At 33.4% G+C, this 21501-nt stretch overlaps 1 protein-coding gene across 1 annotated transcript; it reads right to left on the bottom strand.

Annotated features, from left to right (window-relative positions):
- Window positions 1–2049: 2049 nt before the first annotated feature.
- Window positions 2050–20463, bottom strand: LOC142230133 (glutamate receptor ionotropic, kainate 2-like). Its single transcript, XM_075300765.1, has 12 exons — window positions 20335–20463; window positions 20087–20239; window positions 19926–19988; window positions 19537–19740; window positions 19245–19456; window positions 19062–19184; window positions 13441–13644; window positions 13153–13379; window positions 12901–13084; window positions 9132–9355; window positions 8495–9063; window positions 2050–2713 (listed from the first exon to the last, which is right to left on the bottom strand). The coding sequence occupies exons 1-12, from the start codon at window positions 20414–20416 to the stop codon at window positions 2202–2204; spliced, it is 2757 nt and encodes a 918-aa protein (XP_075156880.1). The 5' UTR covers window positions 20417–20463; the 3' UTR covers window positions 2050–2201.
- Between the last annotated feature and the right edge of the window lie 1038 nt (window positions 20464–21501).

Below are 21501 nucleotides of genomic sequence, written 5' to 3'. Positions count from 1 at the left end.
GTAAGCCAACAAACTATCCACTGGGCTACGTAGCTGTTATAGTCACCAGTAGACAATTATCGTTATAAGTAACATTTATATAGCATAGTTTGCAGCGCCCACGAGCCCATGCAAACATAACCTTATTTAACAGAAACATAAATTTGTTGGCCACGTGGAGTAGTGGTGAGCATGTCTGGTCGTGGTTTCAATCCCTGCTCCGACCGAACACCAAATTTTTTTTTTTTTTAATTTACATATTTATATTTATACTATATTAAATTTTTATAATGAAACTTCGAAATGTGGGTTATTAAAGATTTACAGTTAAAAAAGTGCTTGATATAAACGAAATGGACTGAGCTTTTGGATAAAATAGTATTTTTTATTGCAAAAATAACAATTTTGTAAAAAAAAACTATTTTTGGTAAAAAAGTTTGAAATTTTGGAAAGAATTCAAAAACACTAACAAAATAAGAACTTTAGCGGTACCCGTTTTCCAATCGTTGCAGTGATGGCAACTCCCGAAAGGCTAAAAGCACCACAAATATATTATAAATTCTAACATACCACCTCCCACAACAAAAACTACAAAAGCCAGCTAAAATTCCAAATGCTATACTAAAAAAAAAAAAAAACAAAACAAAAAAAAACCCTTCCAAAGTTGGATTATTTACAAAAGATTTCATTTTAGTAGTAGTAGTAGTAGTAGTATTGGAGACAAACATTTTTTCGACATTAAATTTGGAAATATTATATTATGAGTGCATTTGTGAATTTAATACAAACGTTCTTAACAGCATCTTCCTCAATTTCAGAAATTCGGTACCCTTCGCTAGATATTTCCTAGCAAAACCTCCTATTACCAGGTACGAGTTTAAGTATGCCAGCGCCAAATTGGTTCCAAAGAATAACTTAAATATCAATATTGATTAAAACAAGAATCAATACCACCTTTATAACAATCAATCAATACCACTTTCATAACATTTGGCAATATAGTTGAGTATCTTCAGCTTTTGAAAGTCTAATCCGAATTTTTGTATGAAAAGATATCGCCTAGTGAGCTTAATACTGTTCAAATTGAAAAAAAGCACCAAAAGCACTACATGAAAATGCCAGAAAGCACCGAGTTGGTGCTTTTTTTGAAAAGGGACTAAAAAGGCAATTTGGTGCTTTTTGGAGATGAAAAAGCACTAAATTTGATGCTAAAAGCACCAAATTGGCATCACCGATAGTGGGTATTTAATTGCAATACACACTCGCTGCAACATTTAAAACAAGTAATAAAGTACCATGAACTACTTAAAAACTTTATATTTAATAGTTCGTAATTTCATTCAAAACCTAAAAGATAATATGTATTTAAACTCCATTTTTATTGAGCTCCTTTGGAGCAAGGTTAAGCAATCAAATACTAAACCGTACAAGGAATACCCAGCAAAAAAGCGTCGCCAAAAATGTTATGAAAATGTTTTTTTTTTTTTGGATCCGGAAGTTGTGCAAAATTGACGCAGAAGCGATGAATTTAACATGGACTTGTCATAGGACGGAAGTCCTCCATTTCAACAGCCGTTACACTGAATTTGTATCACTTCTATAGGTGTGATCCGAATTCAATGTTTTGGATGTAAATTAAAAAATTCTGTGATATTTTGTCAAGTAAATAATTTTTATAATTTTTAATGGATTCTAAAGCTTGTCGGAAACGTTTGATCTCAAATATTTTCAAAAATTCACAACTTTTTCAGATTGGATTTAGCATTTTTGTCGACAAAATTTAAATGATTTGTAATATTTTATGAATTCTTACTCTGTTTTTACCCTATTTGAAACAAAAAAATTAAAATTATCCATTAAAAGTATGAAAAAACCACGCTATAAGAAATTGAATTAAAAGAACTTCCTGGCTAGTTAAAATAAAGAACATCATTGGGAGTGAATCTTCTGGAAGTGCTTTTAAAGTTGTGCTTTTGGAAGAACTTCCAAATTTTTTTTGCTGGGTATGTATGTAAATCAGCCTTTATACTCAGACTTCACCTACTTTTTTCTAAAGGAGCTACGTGATAATGACCGTAAGTGTTTTTTTTTTATTTTATATTACAAAGTTTAATATAGCATATTAATACGGCAAATACCGAACTAACTTAATGTGCAAACAATAGACTTTGACCTTATTTCTGCATGGAAAGGTGAGTTAACATGTATTTATCAACTTTTAGCTAGTTCATATCGTCTCTTAAGTTGTTGACGATAGCACTTTTCAAACTTTTTGTACTTTTCCGTTCCAAAAGCTCTTCCGTAGTGTAGACTTTGTCTATTTCCGATTTTCGGCTCTTTGACGATTTATCGGTGCTACCAGATATATGCGATGAAGCTCTAGTACTGCAGGCTGGTGTTACTGGTTTCTTATTATTCCAAACTTTCAATACGAATGTTAATTCCTTAAATAAAGCCTCTTTATAAGTTGATTTCTCTTCAGCAGCAACATGGTGAACATATATTAGAAATTCGGTAATACCAACTGTATATGCCACAAACAAACCTACGAAAAGGGTGTAGAATATGCCTCTTACTTCGGAAAAATTCAAATCATTTGTTTCCGAGTTTCCTTTGGCATCTTGGGGACAATCGTTATTTTCGTTTGACCACCATTTTTTCTTCAATTCAAATAGTTTACCCACTTCCCCCAGCTTAAGTATGGCCACACTTAGGTTGGAACGATATTCAGCACCTATAAAGAAAAAGACAACCGTTTAAATGATTTAAATTAAGGGCAATGTATTAAACAGTTCGTAACGTATAAGTTTCAGGTGGATTTTGAGAAACATACAACCTCAAGAAGATCGGTTCAAATTATACGCTTCCTGAATTTAAATTTTGAGTGCCCTCATGCAAGAAAAAAAGGGAACTGTTTTGTAGGAAGAATGAACTATATCGTGCGAAAATTGAAATAAATTGTTCTTTAGTAGTTCATTCTTATTAGTTTTGGGAATCATACGAAAATTTTCTTCTGCTTTAGTTCATAATGCACTTATGTGGATCGTCATTGAACTTATTACTCATTTGCAATGAAAATAAATTAAATATAGTCTTGGTTTAACTACGGAATTTTTTTCTTACGGACTTTTTTTCTAGACTCCATCTGATTTTGGATTTATAAGACCAATTTTTATACCCTCCACAATAGGATGGGTGTCTATTAACTTTGTCATTCCGTTTGTAACACATCGAAATATTGGTCTAAGACCCTATAAAGTGTATATATATATATATATACCCGAGTAAAAATTGAGAGATCTAATTTGATATGATTAGATATGAGTAGATCCGAAAAATGGTAAGATCTAATCATATCTAATTACTATGGAAATAGATCTGATCAGATCTCAAAATTGGCCCAGATCTAATGTCTTAGATATTATTATATCTATCCCTATATGTAAGTAGATCTGGTGCCAGATCTCCCTATATATGGAATTACATATAATTATATCTAATTCTATATCATCATATCTGGGTGTATCTGCCTAGATCTGAAGCGGCCAATTTTGAGATATGATTATATCTATTTAGATCCACCAATTTTTACACGGGTATATATATATATATATATATAAATATATATATATGTATATATATATATATATATATATATATATATATATATATATATATATATATATATATATATATATATATATATATATATATATATATATATATATATATATATATATATATATATATATATATATATATATATATATATATATATATATATATATATATATATATATATATATATATATATATATATATATATATATATATATATTCTGGGTCGTGGTGAAATTCTGAGTCGATCTGAGCATGTCCGTCAGTCCGTCCGTCCGTCTGTCTGTTGAAATCACGCTAACTTCCGAACGAAACAAGCTATCGACTTGAAACTTGGCACAAGTAGTTGTTGTTGATGTAGGTCGGATGGTATTGCAAATGGGCCATATCAGTCCACTTTTACGTATAGCCCCCATATAAACGGACCCCCAAATTTGGCTTGCGATCGCTCTAAGAGAAGCAAATTTCATCCGATCTGGCTGAAATTTGGTACGTGGTATTGGTATATGTTCTCTAACAACCGTGCAAAAATTGGTCCACATCGGTCCATAATTATATATAGCCCCCATATAAACCGATCCCCCGATTTGGCTTGCCGAGCCTCTAAGAAACGAAAATTTCATCCGATCCGGCTGAAATTTGGTACTTGGTGTTGGTATGTATTCTCTAATGACCATGCACAAATTGGTCCATATCGGTCCATAATTATATAGAGCCCCCATATAAATCGATTCCCAGATTTGTCCTCCGGAGCCTCTTGGAGGAGCAAAATTCATCCGATCCGGTTGAAATTTTGAACATGGTGTTAGAATGTCGTCTCTAACAAACACGCAAGAATTGGTCCATATCATTCCATAATTATATATAGTCCCCATATAAACCGTTCCCCAGATTTGATCTCCGGAGCCTCTTGGAGGAGCAAAATTCATCCGATCCGGTTGAAATTTGCAACGTGGTGTTAGTATAAGGCCGCTAATATCCATGCCAAAATTGGTCCATATCGGTCTATAGTTATATATAGCCGATTCCCAATCACACAAAAATTGGTCCATATCGGTTCATATTCATGGTTGCCACTCGAGCCAAAAATAATATACCAAAATTTTATTTTTATGGAAAACATTGTCAAAATGTTATTTCTATAGAAAATTTTGTAAAAATGTTATTTCTATAGAAAATTTTGTCAAAATTTTATTTCTATAGAAAATTTTGTCAACATTTTATTTCTATAGAAAATTTTGTCAAAATTTTATTTCTATAGAAATTTTTTTCCAAATTTTATTTCTATAGAAAATTTTTTCCAAATTTTACTTCTATAGAAAATGTTGTCAAAATTTTATTTCTATAGAAACTTTAAACTTAATTATATACGTATTTAATTGGCCTTTTTAGTTTAATATATACTACGTATGGTCTACCTTGTAATTTAAAAGACGGTGTTAGAAAGTTTTAGGATACCTTGCCATCGGCAAGTGTTACCGCAACCCAAGTAAGTCGATTGTGGATGACAGTCTTCAGTAGAAGTTTCTACGCAATCCATGGTGGAGGGTACATAAGCTTCGGCCTAGCGAACTTACGGCCGTATATACTTGTTTTTTTTTTTTTAATTTTAGGGGGATCTTTAAGATCTCGTGTAAGCGTAGTGGAAAAGATGACCTAACGTCTTCATCGGAATCTAAATTCTGTAGGTTTTGACTCCCATTATTCAAATGGGTACTAGAAGTAAAATCTGGAAAGTTTACTTTTAGTTTTTACCAATTTCGATGACCTTTTATCCTCTCAAGAAGTGAAGTAGGGAGAGCGGTCTATATGGAGCCTTCACCAAAAAATGGACCGATAAAAACTAATTCGACACAGTTCTTTGTGGCGCTAAAATACCACCAGATCGGATTTTGGGATAAAAAATTGCGGTTTCTACAAGCCCAAGAAATTAAATCCGAAGATCCGTCAATATGGGGACTATACCAAACTATGATCAAATATGCCCATATGAGGGCTATATAAAAACATGAGGCGATACACATCATGTTCAGCACACCTATTTGTGGTTATAAAATAAAAAATATTGCGGCTTATACATACCCAAAACCAAAAATTTGGGGGTCGAAAGGAAACATCGGGTTGCTCCTTCAAGAGGCTCCGGAAGTCGGGATGGGTTTATTGAGGGTCATTTATAAACCGACCGTTTAATGATTTAAATTAAGGGCAAGACCAAACATTTGGGGGTCGAAAGGAAACATCGGGTTGGAAGAAATTTGCTCCAAGAGGCTCCCGAAGTCGGGATGGGTTTTTTGAGGGTCATTTATGAACCGATATAGACCAATTTTAGCATCGTTATTAGAAGGCATGTACTAACACAATGTACCAAATTTCAACCGGACCATATAAAACTTGAAATCTGCTGGCTGTATATATAATTATGAACCAAAATGGTCCAAATTCTTCATGGATATTAGAAGGCATGTGCACGTCCCATAAGCTCTAGAAGTCAAACCAGGAAATTGGTTTATATAGAGGCTATATACAATTATGAATAATTCTATTTCAGTGCATATATGAACTGCCTGAATTTATTCTGATAATTGGTTGATAGTTTTGCTGCAAGTAGAGGATGCTGATGAGGAATGTGGTGATTCCGAAACGTGCGTCCATCCAACCATCTTGCAGTCTATAAGGCCTTGCCCAAATAAATTTGACAAACATTATTTTCCTCTGTTGGTTAAGCTACACTTGTAGTTTAGTCAATGTATGGTTTTAAGCTGAAATCAAAAAAAAAAAAAAAATAAATAAAATTTTGATAGATTAATTTTAGCTCGAGTGGCAGCCATGATTATCCGTGGTACAATGGTTAGCATACCCGCCTTGCATACACAACGTCGTGGGTTCGATTCCTGCTTCGACCGAACATCAACAAGTTCTTCATCGGTAGATTACCCCACCTCAGTAATGCTGGTGACATTTCTGAGGGTTTCAAAGCCTCTCTAAGTGGTTACACTTCAATGTGGAACGCCGTTCGGACTCGGCTATAAAAAGGAGGTCCCTTGTCATTGAGCTTAACGTGGAATCGGGCAGCACTCAGTGATAAGAGAGAAGTTCACCAATGTGGTATCATAATGGACTGAATAGTCTAAGTGAGTCTGATACATCGGTCTGCCACCTAACCTAACCTAACCATGATTATGAATCGATATGGACAAATTTTTGTGTGATTGAGGTTCGGCTATATATAACTATAGACCGATATGGATCAATTATGATTATTAGCGGCAATACTAACACCACGTTCTAAATATCAACCGGATCGGATGAATTTTGTTCCTCCAAGAGGATCCGGAGATCAAATCTGGGAAACGGTTTATATGGGGGCTATATATAATTATGGACCGATATGGACCAATCTTTGCATGGTTGTTAGAGACCATATACTAACACCTCGTACCAAATGTCAACCGAATCGGATGAATTTTGATCCTCCAAGAGGTTCCGGGGGTCAAATCTGGGGATCGATTTATATGGGGTCTATATATAATTATGGACCGATATGGACCACTTCTTGCGTGTTTGTTAGAGACCACATACTAACATCATGTTCCAAATTTCAAGCGGATTGGATGAAGTTTGCTCCTCCAAAAGGCTCCTGAGGACAAATCTGGGGATCGATTTATATGGGGTCTATATATAATTATGGACCGATATGGACCACTTCTTGCGTGTTTGTTAGAGACCACATACTAACATCATGTTCCAAATTTCAACCGGATTGGATGAAGTTTGCTCCTGCAAGAGGCTCCGGAGGTCAAATCTGGGGATCGGTTTATATGGGGGCTATATATAATTATGGGCCAATATTTACCAATTTTTGCATGGCTGTTACAGACCATGTACTAACACCACGTACCAAATTTCAACAGGATCGGATGAATTTTGCTCCTCTAAGAGGCTCCGGAGGTCAAATCTGAGGATCGGTTTATATATGGGGGCTATATAATTATGGACCGATAGTAACCAATTTTTGTATGGTTGTTAGAGACCATATACTAATACCATGTGTCAAATTTCAGCCGGATCGGATGAAATTTGCTTCTCCTAGAGGCTCCAGAAGCCAAATCTGGGTATCGGTTTATATAGGGCCATATATAATTATGAACCTATATGGACCAATTTTTGCATGGTTGTTAGAGATCATATACTAATACCATGTACCAAATTTCAGCCGGATCGGATGAAGTTTGCTTCTCTTAGAGGCTCCGGAAACCAATCTGGGGATCGGTTTATATGGGGGCTATACGTTAAAGTGGACCGATATGGGCCATTTGCAATACCATCCGACCTACATCAATAACAACTACTTGTGCCAAGTTTCAAGTCGATAGCTTGTTTCGTGTGGACGTTAGCGTGATTTCAACAGACGGACGGACTTGCTTAGATCGACTTTCACCACGACCCAGAATATATATACTTTATGGGGTCTTAGAGCAATATTTCGATGTGGTACAAACGGAATGACAAAGTTAATATACCCCCCCATCCTATGGTGGAGGGTATAAAAATGAGCAAACGATGTGCATTCAAAAATTACCCATTTGAAAAAAGTGAAATTCTTGAACTATTTATTAATGTGGTTTATGCGATTTATGTTCTCTACGATTTTCACTTATATCATATCACCAAGTTTCTAGGATATTTGTTGTAAGGGCATGTGATATACGACATTGCACAAAGAATTTTTCAAACAATTACTATAAAATGTTTGAGTTGGCAGATGGAATGTTTATCACAGGGTTTCAGGAATTTTATTGCACTCCCTCTTTTCTTAATAGTGAGATAATTTATCAAAAATCCTTTACTCCAATATCATATATTCACAAAAAAAAAAATAAAATAAATATATAATTACCAAAAGGCACTGCAATGGCATAATGCTTCTCTCCAAATGTGTCACCCAACATCCGCAGTTTACAATTCCTTTCGGTGTTATATTCCAAACTCGTGGTCTCCATTAGAAACATATACGAGCCATTGTTCTTCAATACTCTTTCCACACCTTCATTATTGTTTTTAGTATAAACCGAAGGATCTTGGTCCTGCATCATATTGTAGGCCAAGCGGAATGTTGTTTCATTCGATTCAGCGAAAAATGTGTATGTACTACCACCTTTAATAGTTCCGAATTTAACCTCTGACTGTTGAGATAAATCCTCCACACTTTTAATATCACCTTCCATTTTACTGTTGGTTAAAAAAGCAGCCAAATTTGCTGTATAAGAATTGGCCACAATAATGGCGAATATCCACCACATAGCATTAAAAGTACGCATAGGAGCACTACGTGGAAGAATATCGCTGCCTGCGGTCATAATGGAACCCATTGTTAGCCAAAAACTATTGGAAATATCCCAAGTATTTTCCAAGACATCAGGATCATTGTTGCAAGGATGAGGATTTTGCCATTCACTTGAGGATATGCTGGTGTAAAATTGGAAGGAACTCATTAATGCATTTGTATTCAGATGAAGGCTAGCAGATAACCATACCGTGCCATAAAAAGAAATAGGAAGGCTATTATAAAAATCGAAATCATCACATATATCCATACATCGTTGGTGAATGGTTCCAAAAAAGCGTTCCATGGCTTTTGTTCAATAGGCTTTTGATAGGCTAAAATGCTTATACCCAATTGCATGAAAGGAACTGTGAAATCCACAACAGTCTTACGTTTTTGTGTTATTGTTAAATCGCATATTCCCATATGTGCATCCTGCAAGAGTTAAAAAGGTTGTTGATCCTGTTATGAATGATATAATCATAGTAATAATTAATTCTAGGAGACAAATCTAATTTGTTTAAAATAAAAACTTCGATCTAAATTAATTATGAAAATTCTTAATACATCGGGGGAGTCAATTAGGTAAGGCCACATTTTGGTTTATGGTATACAAATTGTTTAATAGCAATACTACTTTTATATACATAATAGGCAAAAAATATTTTAAGATTGGAAATTTTAGGAATATTGAATAAAATCTATGCACCGAAAAAAAGTGAACTGTTTTATAAGAAGATTGAATTACCACGCACGAAAATTTAACTAAATTTTAGTTCACATTTTGAGATTTCCACAAAGCGTTGAAATTACATCATCTCATAGAAGAAAAAATTAACTAAAAATAAAGAAGAAAATCATTGGCGCCAAATCATGGCCATTTTAACTATTCAGTAGTTCATTCTTACTATTTTTGGGAATCGTACGAAAATTTTCATTTGTTTTAGTTCATATTGAACTTATGTGTACGGTCATTGAACTTTATACTCATGTTTAGTTCATAAAATTTTTGAGACATACTTAAAAAAAGTAAGATTTCATTAAGCTGTGTGAAAATTTCGATAAAAATAATAAAATTGAACTACAAGCAAATAATTTTTTCCAATAAAAATAAGTTAAATTTAGCGTTAGTTTAACTCTAGGATAGACTTATAATTTTTTTTTAAAGGCAAAAATTAAAAATTGAGGATCTATAAGAGTTTCGCTTTAAATGACTATGTATAACACATATCAACAATTTCCATATGAATTAAGACCCCATAAAATATACTCTGTGTAAATACGCCAGAGTTCGTAGTAAAATTTCATTCATTGCTCTTAGCATTATCCTGAGATAATAGGTCAGTATTACAAACTTGTTAAGATCGAAATATTGCCTACCATATTTTGACGAATACCATGACTCAGACTGGTTCGTGACGACCAGTCGGTAGTGTGGTCCAACTAAATTTTCCCAGTGCCAAATTTCAACTGTTTGTTCAACTGTTGGTTTCCGTTAATATGGAGGTGCTTCGGAAGGTCGGTTTATATGAGGACTATACCTTGAAATGGTCCGATATGGCCCATTTGCAATACCATCACATCTGATTGTGCTATGTTTCAAGTCGATAGCTTGTTTCCTTCGGAAGTTGGCGTGATTTCCACATACGGACGGACATTGGTAGATCGACTCAGAATTTCACTATGACATGATATATAGTGATGGAATGGATTTCTTTTTCAAGAAATCCGTTGATATAGCCCATCTTTGAACTTGACCTACCTGCAGACGAAAGGTGAGTTTGAGCAAAATTTGATCAAGATAACTCCACTATTGAAGGCTGTAGCGTGGTTACAACAGACAGACAAACGGATTTTGTTATATCCTCTTAGAATTTCTCCAAGAGCAAGAATATTATTTAGTCGGAAATCGATGTGTTATAAACGGAATGACAAACTTATTATACCCCCATCACCATCATATGGTGGTGGTATAAAAAGGTGCCCTACAGCTAACTTTATTTCAGCTTAGGAAAGTTATTCTTATTCCACAATATTAGAAAATTTAAATGAACTAAACAAAAGAAAAACGTTATACACAAATGAAGCGCAAAATTTATCTAAATTTGTATTTTCAACAAAATAGCACAGAATTTTGAAAAAATTTACATATTACCAAACATATACGTGAAATTTCTATATCTATTTTTTCTATCAAAATACAAAATTTTGTTTTCGTTTGAGTGAAGAGGATCCTTCACTGATGTCGATGACATTTTTTGTCTATCGTATTTCGGAAAAATTTTGTTCACAATGTTGGAAACATAGATTATATAAGAAATTGATATTTGCACTGGAAAAAATATTTAAGAGGTATTAAACCAACCTACATTTTAGTACAAGCAATTTACACAATATTAATAACAGATTTCTTTAGAATGAGGAAATTTTTTAAATAAGAGAAAGTTTCTAATCTTTTTTTCAAGATTTTTTTTTTAATTTACGACACAAATTTTAGAATTTTGCGTCCCACTGTTGGAGTGGTATGTCTTTGAACTAAGGCAAGTTGTCCCTAGAGTTGCAATTTTTTTTATTTAAATTAACATTTCCTTAAATTAACTGAGATATTGAAGCTTGAGATTTAAGATTATAAAAAAAAACACTTTAAATATAGGCTAAGACTTATTTTGAGGGTTTTGTACCTTTGGTTTAAAGTTTTTTTTTTTTCTATTTAACAGGTTGGCTGATAAGTCCCCGGTCTAACAAAAAAACACATTTTTTTGTCAAAATTCGTTTTTATTATTCAACATAGTTCCCTTCAAGAGCGATACAACGATTATAATGACCTTCCAATTTTTTGATACCATTTTGGTAGTACTCCTTCGGTTTTGCCTCAGAATAGGCCTCAGTTTCGGCGATCACCTCTTCATTGCAGCCAAATTTTTTCCCTACGAGCATCCTTTTGAGGTCTGAGAACAAGAAAAATTCGCTGGGGGCCAGATCTGGAGAATACGGTGGGTGGGGAAGCAATTCGAAGCCCAATTCATGAATTTTTGCCATCGTTCTCAATGACTTGTGGCACGGTGCGTTGTCTTGGTGGAACAACACTTTTTTCTTCTTCATATGGGGCCGTTTTGCAGTGATTTCGACCTTAAGTTGATCGTTCTTCCCTTCTCAAGATAATCGATAAAAATTATTCCATGCGCATCCCAAAAAACAGAGGCCATTACTTTGCCAGCGGACTTTTGAGTCTTTCCACGCTTCGGAGACGGTTCACCGATCGCTGTCCACTCAGCCGACTGTCTATTGGACTCAGGAGTGTAGTATCATCCATTGTCATATATCGACGGACAAACTCGGGTGTATTACGAGTTAACAGCTGCAAACACCGCTCAGAATCATCAACACGTTGTTGTTTTTGGTCAAATGTGAGCTCGCGCGGTACCCATTTTGCACAAAGCTTCCGCATATCCAAATATTGATGAATGATGTGACCAACACGTTCCTTTGATATCTTTAAGGCCTCTGCTATCTCGATCAACTTCATTTTACGGTCATTCAGAATCATTTTGTAGATTTTTTGATGTTTTCGTCGCCAACCACCTCTTTCGGGCGTCCACTGCGTTCACCGTCCTCCGTGCTCATTTCACCACGCTTGAATTTTGCATACCAATCAATTATTGTTGATTTCCCTGGGGCAGGGTCCGGAAACTCATTATCAAGTTTTTGCTTCCACCGTATTTTTCCCCTTCAGAAAACAGTATTTTATCAAAACACGAAATTCCTTTTTTTTCCATTTTTTTTCACAATAACAAAAGTTGCTTCACAAAAGACGCTCTATCTCACAAACTAATTGTCTTACAGACGTCAAATTTTGACACGAATCATTTGAAGGTTGGTACTATATAAAAATAATATGCATTTAATACTAGCGACGCCATCTGTGTGTCAGACCGGGGACTTATCAGCCAACCTGTTATCAATGATTTATCAGAACTTACGTTATTAATCAATTCACCAATAATGCCATCCCATTGATTTGTATCCTTATTCAAATTGCCATAATTATTATCGGCAACGGGAACAAATAGAAAATCAAATTGCAGTAAACCAGCTATCTCAGTGATCAAATCAACAGCATAACCTATGTATCGATCATTTCCAGTTCGGTTTTCTGCATCTTCCCTGAAAAACAAATAAAGCGATTATTTTTAACAATAGCAGGATACATTGATCCGAACAGGAATATTTACTTTAACATAAAATATGGTTCTCCAATACGTGTAGCCACTTTATAAATTATTTTCTTCATATTAACCACTTCCGCTTTTTTCTGACTGATATGACCATCTGTATCCCATGTGGCTAGTAGGTAATTTTCCACCGGCTCATATATATCAAAAGTGAAATTATTCCTTTGGCCACTATCATCAAATTGCATAACACCAAAATGGAAGTGTGTATCATCGACAGCGGCCATCTGTAAATGGAAAAATTCAATTTGATCAGAGAAAGGATGTGAGATTTAATCTGAAAATTACCGTTTTCATAACTCGGTTTATATACATTCCCATAGTCCAAGGCTCCACACTATTTTCCTGGTAGCTGTGCATGCCATGTGGGGGATTTATTTTGTACGTTGCACTTATATTTTTAACAGCCAGATAAAATAACATAACAGCATCGTGAACTAGGTCTGGCAGCAATTTCATACTGGGGCTATCGGCAGCACTTAATGCATTTACCTGTGAGAACAAAATGGAAAATACAGTAGTCTCAGGTATTCAAATCTGGGGATCGTATTACTGATGAGTGGAACCAGTTTTGCATGACAGTTGGAGAGCTTACACAGAAAAAAAGTAAACTGTTTTATAGCTAGAATAAACTACGTCGTGCGAAAATTGAACTAAATTATACTCCACATTTTGAGATTTCCACAAAACGTTGTTAAAACCAGGAAAATTTAATGATGTAACTAATGTCCATTTTAACTAGAAATCACAAAATTGCACCCTCTCATAGAAGAAAAATTAACTAAAAGTAGAGAATCATGGGCGCCAAATCATGACCATTTTAGCCATACTGTAGTTCATTCTTGCAATTTTTTGGGAATATACGAAAATTTTCTTTGGTTTAGTTCATATTGAATTTATGTGTTCGATCATTGAACCTTATACCAGAGGTGTGCGCGTGACACGCGTGATTCACACATGAATCACGTGAGTCGTGACCAAAATCCAAAGCAAGTCTCGTGAATGTGCGTGAATGGGACTAAAATAAATATGTCGTGCGTGAGCGTGCGTGATGAATAAAATCGGTTCGTGAATGTGCGTGAATAAAATTTCTGCAAAATCACGCACACGAAAAAACGAAGATTTAATTCATACTCGTATGTTAACCGAAATTAATTTAGCTCTCGAACTATATTCTATTTTTGAATTTTGATACCTTTGCTGATTTACGTTTGGAAAATGTCGTGAGGCCCGTGAATTTGTCGTTAATCATGCGTGAACGTGAGTCTTTAAAAGTAGTTCGTACGTGAGCGTGCGTGAGTACTGGTTTTCATTTCGTGAATGTGCGTGAGTGGTTACCAAACGTATCGTGCGAGAGCGTGCGCGAATAAACATTTTGTTTCGTGAATGTGCGTGATTGTGAGTGAAATTACAGTCACGCGCACACCTCTACCTTATACCCACGTTTAGTTCATAAAATGTCTGAGACATACTCAAAAAACGGAAAATTTCATTGGGATGTGGAAAATTTCGAAAAATTAATAAAATCTAACTACAACCAAATAATTTTTTTGCAATAAAACCGTATGGAAATTGCGGCGAAAGGAGACTCAGGAAGTTGTATCTGATGATCGCTCTATGTGGGATCTATAATTAATTATGAACAGATATCGACTAATGTTTATGTGCACTGTTAGAAAAATATGTTTTTCATATGTTCCTATATAAACAAAATGTGTTTCGGGCACAATTTTTAAACACAATATATTTAAGTGCAAACATGTTATGTTCCCAAACTAATATTAAATGTTTGGGACACATATGTTAATATGTTAGAATATATTATATTTGGGGCATGAATTTTTCCTAAAAATAATATGTGTGAATGTAAACATATATAAATTTACAAATTTCCATTAAACATATATATGTTGTGATATTTTATTCAGAGAGCGACAGAGAGAAAGAGAGTATAGAGAAAGAAATAAAGATGGAAACCGGAAGGGTGGACGAAAGATATCAACATAACACAGTGAGAGAATGAAAAGAATGCAATTTCTGTGAAACCGCTTGCATGTTGTTTCGGAAAACTATGTTATGGTAAGGCTAAAAATTTGATATGATTAAATCTAAATATTATTTAATTTGAATATTAGAATGAGTATTCGGAGTAAAGAGAATAGACATTCGGAACTAAGAGAATAGACATTTGAAAAAAAAAACAGCATGTGTTTTCGCCTTGAGAGCAGCATTGTATGTATGTGTCGACATGTGTTTTGTTTATCATTTTGGCATTATGGGCACATTTTTTTTCTTGGTTCGTTAAAAGAAATCGGACGTACGAGGAGTAAGTCAAAATATTCAGCCAAAGAAATTAAAAAAAAAAAACGTGGAAAATATACAAAAATTACAAAGGGATCTTCATAAAAATAACGAAAGGGCACTATACTCTTTTCAGAGTTGGGACAGTAAAATGAAAAAAGGAGGAAATAGTGAAAAATTAAACAGTAAAATGTAAAATGGATGTGGAAAACAAAGTTTAGTTCCTCTTTATTAATAAATAGTCCAAGAGGAGTTGACGGACACCTTCAAATATGAAAGCGGACATTAAGCATTAAGTTCGAGTTTTGCAGCTAAAACAATTGAAAAAGTTTATTCATTAAAATGAATTATTAAAGAAAAGTAAAAGGCAAAACAGGTTCAATTTAGAGCGATAATGCCAACTTAATACCGGTCTTAAAGGTAAAATGAAATTAAGTACAAAACACGATAAGTTTTAAATGCATTTAAAATGGTGTTATATGCTAGTAAAAATTGCTCACGCCTAAATAAATTTTTGTGTAATTATAAAATTATTTATGTATGTTTATAGTCGACTCCACGTTTTTCTTTTGTTAGAGTTTTTGCATTCCAAAATTTCAAATTTTTATACCAAAAACAGTTTTTTGTTGCAAAATTTTGATTTTTGCAATAAAAAAATAATATTTTATCCAAAAGCTCAGTCCATTTCATTTATATCAAGCACTATTTCTGACTGTAAATGTTTAATAACCCACATTTCGTTTCATTAAAAAAATTTAATATAGTATAAATATAAATGTGTAACTAAAAAAAAATAAAAAAAATGGTGTTCGGTCGGAGCAGGGATTGAACCCACGACCCTTTGCATGCAAGGCAGACATGCTAACCACTGCTCCACGTGGTCAACAAATGTACGTTTCTGTTAATTTATGTTATGTTTGCATGGGCTCGTGGGCGCTGCAAACTATGCTATATAAATGTAACTTATAACGATAATTGTCTACTGGTGACTATAACAGCTACGTAGCCCAGTGGATAGTGTGTTGGCTTACAAACTGAATGGTCCTCGGTTCGATTGTCCGTCCAGGCGAAAGGTAAAATTTAAAAAATTTATAAAATTGAATAATTTCTTCAACATTATTTGTATTACAGAAGAAGGTGCCAAGAACTAAAAAATTTCGTGAAAGTGAAAATTATGTTAGGCGATGACAACAATCTTCTTTGGGAAAAATTCTTCCAAGCATATAATATTTTTGGGCTCAAAATGCTTCCAAACATATAATATGTTCACTAACAAACATATCAATATATCGGCAGTATCCAATAATATATGTGCTTCTTGCAAAATATGTTTGGAACATATGTTAGAGAAGCGATTTTTTTTGAGGGTGTCGTAGTTAGAGAGTGTACACTCAAAAAAAAAAAAAAGTTTACATGGATCCAAAGGCTTTGACCTTGCCTTAAGAATTTTGGTAGTGATTCCAAGTCAAAGATGCGGCTTCTTTAAAATAAAGAAATTTTTTAGCGACCTATCTGGCTTTAAATCTAGGACCAATAAATTTTAAATTAGGGTACAGATCTCATTTATCAAATTTTCATTCTCTTTTCGCGGTTTATTAATAAAGGTACTCACATGCAAACAAATGCCAGTTTAAAAATCTAAATTATGACGGCTACACTCAAAAAAAAGTGAACTCTCTATTTCACTAAAGCCAATTTAACATTATTTTAGTTCATGAAATTATTATGTTTGGAGAAAGTTTCCTTTACTCTAATAATTTTTTGTTTACGTTAGTTAAATTAACTAAAACCGAGGAAAAAACTATACTTAAATGAAGCATAAAGATTAACTAAATTCGTGCCTTCCACAAAATAGTTCAAAATTTCTTTAAATTTGTAAATTTTACCAAAAAGGAGTCCATCATGAACTTCGTATGTCACTAAAGACATTCTTGCAATTTTGAACTACAAGTTTTTCCTTCAAACTACAAAATTTTCTTTAACAAGTGAAAAAACTTAGTTATGTCTAATAAATTTTCTTGAATTTGTCGAAAAATATTTACTTATTTTTATGATATCGGCGTGATGCCAACGTTTGTAATACTGTTTAGTTAAAATTTTCTACAAATATTCAAAATTTTCTAAAATTAACCGAAAGTTTTCTTCCTTGTGGGTTCACTGTTTTTTCAGTGTACTTCAAAGTAAAAAATGTTTTTGTAATTCCAAAAACACTTTAAACCAAAGACGCTAAATCCTCAAAATAAGTCTTAGCCTATATTTGAAGCGTTTTTATCTGAGATCTAAAGTTTTAATATTTCAGTAAATTTAAGGACAATTTCTTTAAATCAAAAATGTGTTTCTTTAATTTAAGGAAAATTAGCCTTAGATCAAAGACATGCGACTTTAAAGAAGGGACGCAAACTTACAAAATTTGTGTCCTAAATTTGAGGAAACAAATTCTTGAAGCAAAGATTATAAACTTTATTTTAATTAAAATGTCATTATTTTAAAGAAATTTGTCATTCGCATATTAATTTAAATTTAAATTTAGGTTGTGTAATCTTTAATATCAAGTAAATATTTAGGTTGTGTAATCTTTAATATCAAGTAAATATTTTTTTTTCAGTGTATTCTGACACCACATTTAAGCTCGATCCAATGAAAATTGCCCAAGAGGCTCAAGAAGACAAATGAATTGGATATGAGTTTATATGGGGTCTTTACATAAATGTCGCATGTTAAATACATTTTCAATAATTTTGAACGAAAAACGGACGGTAGTGGCAAAATTTACCCTTTCTATGATGAAGACTATGAAATTCCCGAATAAATACCCTTCGCAGCTATAGTTCGTTTTTTGTTTTTGTAAACAATTGTTGTCACAAATACGTGGTTTTTGAGAGAATTAGAAGCTCTAGATAAGCACTAAATGGCTGAACTGAACATGGGTTTTGTTTATGTGTATTAAACAAATATATACAGCCGTAAGTTCGGCCGGTCTGAATCTTAAATACCCACCACCTTGAATCAAATATAATTTTAAAAAATATCTTAACACGTCATTGCAGTTTACTGTTGACTACGAGTATAATAATCTTCATAATGTAAGTGAAATGAGAGTATTGGAATTTTTTTCTGCCAAAATTCGATAAAAATATAAACATAGCTATGTCACTACCCTTCTGCGAAGTGTCCATAACACATCGTCACCTATACCTATTGGGATAAGGAGGAAAATTGGGACCGGTTAATTCCGCCACATATTACGAATGGACTTGAGGTATTCTCAGGATCCACTCTAAATAGTCTCCATCATTTGAAAATATGTTTCAATCTTATTGTTCACTACATATATCACTTGGGATATTATGATCACGTCACATCTCGCTCGCTTAAATTCCACTCAAGAATGCAAGTCACAATAACTGTTTACATGGCGGCTGTATCAGAAAAAGGCCGTAATGGCTCATTTTCTGACTTGATCTGCCTTAGCAAAACTTGCTACCCAATAAAAACCTATCACCTGCCTTGGAAAAAATAATTTTCTTCTTTATTGCTTTCAGGAGAATTTGCTTCAAGGAGGATGATACCTCTTTGTTTGGAATATAATTTAACAAACATTGACTTACTTCCATATCCGGAGATTCTCTTAATTTTAAACGTGTGGCGGTTACATTTACAGCAAACGTAATGTTATCTCTAAGTTCTTCCATACTAGCAGATTGTGTATCCAAATTAGTTAAAAACAAATGCTGCAATTATATGTAATAAAACGAAGTTAATAAACAATATTGATATCTATTTAAACTTACATTAAACTGGGCTGTTAGTCCAAAAGGTATGGATGCATTCAAAAGTTCCACCAACATATCAGGAGGGCAATCTAAAACAATTCTTCTCTCACCCTTAATAGATTTCCATAAAATACGAAAATCTCCATCTCTTTTATAAGTGCGGACGCGAACATTTTTCTCATTAATATCTCTTAGCTGTATTAGATCTTGCAATCTATAGGGTGCACTAGCTAAGAAAAGAGAAGGAGAGAAAACAAAAGATTTATTTATTTCTTTGTTTGCAATCATACTCGTCAAAACATTTGTTTACCATCTTCACTGTTATAGATTATGGTAAATTTTTTCCAAACAAAATTGTGCACTATATCTGCATAGGCTTTCGATAGAATTGATTGTGAGGGATAAACATTAAGAGTCATTTGATGATTTACTCTCAACATTTCATTTTCTTCACTGAGAAAATCAAAGAGAATGTGTGGTATGCCGGTAGCATTACAAATGAGAGATATTATATCTAAAAATAAATAAATAAATAAACATAAACAAAAAATAAAAAAATCTCCCAACAGAATCACATATGGAAATACAAAAGAAAAACATGACTGAATGTATTTTCCCAATAAATCGAAATGTGTTTGTATGAACGATGATGATGATGATTATGATGATGCTGATGGTTATGTTGTATGCTGCACATACCACTGTCTGTCTTTGAACTTGGTCCAAAAATAGCTGCGACACCATTATCCATTAACCAAGCAGCTGAAAGTAATTGTGGAAAAAGAAAAAAAACCAATTTACTATGTCATTTCATTGTATAACAAATTGTGTAATGAGGCATGAACCAGTTCCATACTAACCTTTCCTTTCTAGTATGGAGTAACTATCCCCGTCATAGAGTTTTTGTATCACAGGGTTTAATTTGAAATTCACCTCACTTCGATTATTAATTAGATGAATTGTTTTCACAAACGATTCTTCTATTTCAAATTCATCGTCATAAAATAATGCACCTTTATTTTGTGAAAAGTAATGAATTGCAAAAAATATATATATAAGTTAATTAAATATTTTCATTTCATATATATCTTTTTGGCTCAATCATCACCTATATTAATTTTTTCAATTTTTTGAGAATTTCCCACGCACAGCGTTATTACGAATATCAATGTAATTAAAATATTTTTCATGTTTTTATTCAACTATATGAAGTCTTCTCGCCCACCTTTACAACTGTTCACTTCTGATTCTCGTAACAAACTAAACTAATTCAAAAAATTTTGGAAATTTTCTTAATGCATTTTCCTCTCCATTTATGTTGATCTCTTCGTGATGCTGTTGGAGAACGATATGATTTGATTTTGTAAAGAGAAAATATGTCAAAGAAATTCACTATAACTACACGTATAGAAAAAGTTGCGTTGAAAATTGGGAAACTGATAATTTTTTGTCTGCGTTAATTCCAGCAGTGAAATGAATGTTTACTTCATATAAAAGATTAGCCAGTTTAAATTTTAGGAGATTAAACTAAGGACAAGTTTCGTTGAAATAAAGACATTTTTATTAAAAACAAATTAGTAAAGTCTAAAATCGGGCGGGACCGACTATATTATATCCTTCACCACTATGTGGACCAAAATGTTTGATACCATCTTAACTCCTTCAAATTTGTTGGAAGCTATACAAAGGTTTACATTCCCATATACAAATATTTAAATCAGAACAGATTTGGAGAAATATTTATAAACTTCTACAAAATCTATAGACTTTAAATATATAAATCATCTAACGCCCTGGAACGGAACACAATTAAGTAAACAATATCGGAAATATAAAGCTAAAGCCATTTTATTGCACAAAAGTCCATTTATGATTTATCCGGCGATACACGTGTATTAAAGGTATATGACAATTTGAAGGATATTTTTTTTGCTCCTTAGCAGTGGTGATTTCAGAAGGATATTGACTAAATTTCACTAAGAAAGGTTGTCAATTGTGGGGTTTGTGACAATGTTTGGCCACATCAAGCGCCATTTACACAGTCGGAACTTTATCTAAATCTTCTGTGGAAAGTATGGGGACATCTTCGCTGACGTTGAGCCATTTTTGCTTAAATCGGAAGATAACAAGAAACGGCACAGTTAGATAGAATTTTAAATCTTTTTTCTGTGTAAAGTAAAATCACTTGCAGTAAAATTCCTTTGAAATGGGGGTAAAATATGAAATGTTTTACCGTATTTCCCCAAATCAGGCATATAAAGGGTGATTTGTTAAG

Source organism: Haematobia irritans, chromosome 3 (genome assembly GCF_050003625.1).
Source record: "Haematobia irritans isolate KBUSLIRL chromosome 3, ASM5000362v1, whole genome shotgun sequence".
Lineage (NCBI taxonomy): Eukaryota > Metazoa > Arthropoda > Insecta > Diptera > Muscidae > Haematobia > Haematobia irritans.
Note: the sequence above shows the minus strand (reverse complement) of the source record. Positions and strands in the feature narration are given on the sequence as shown.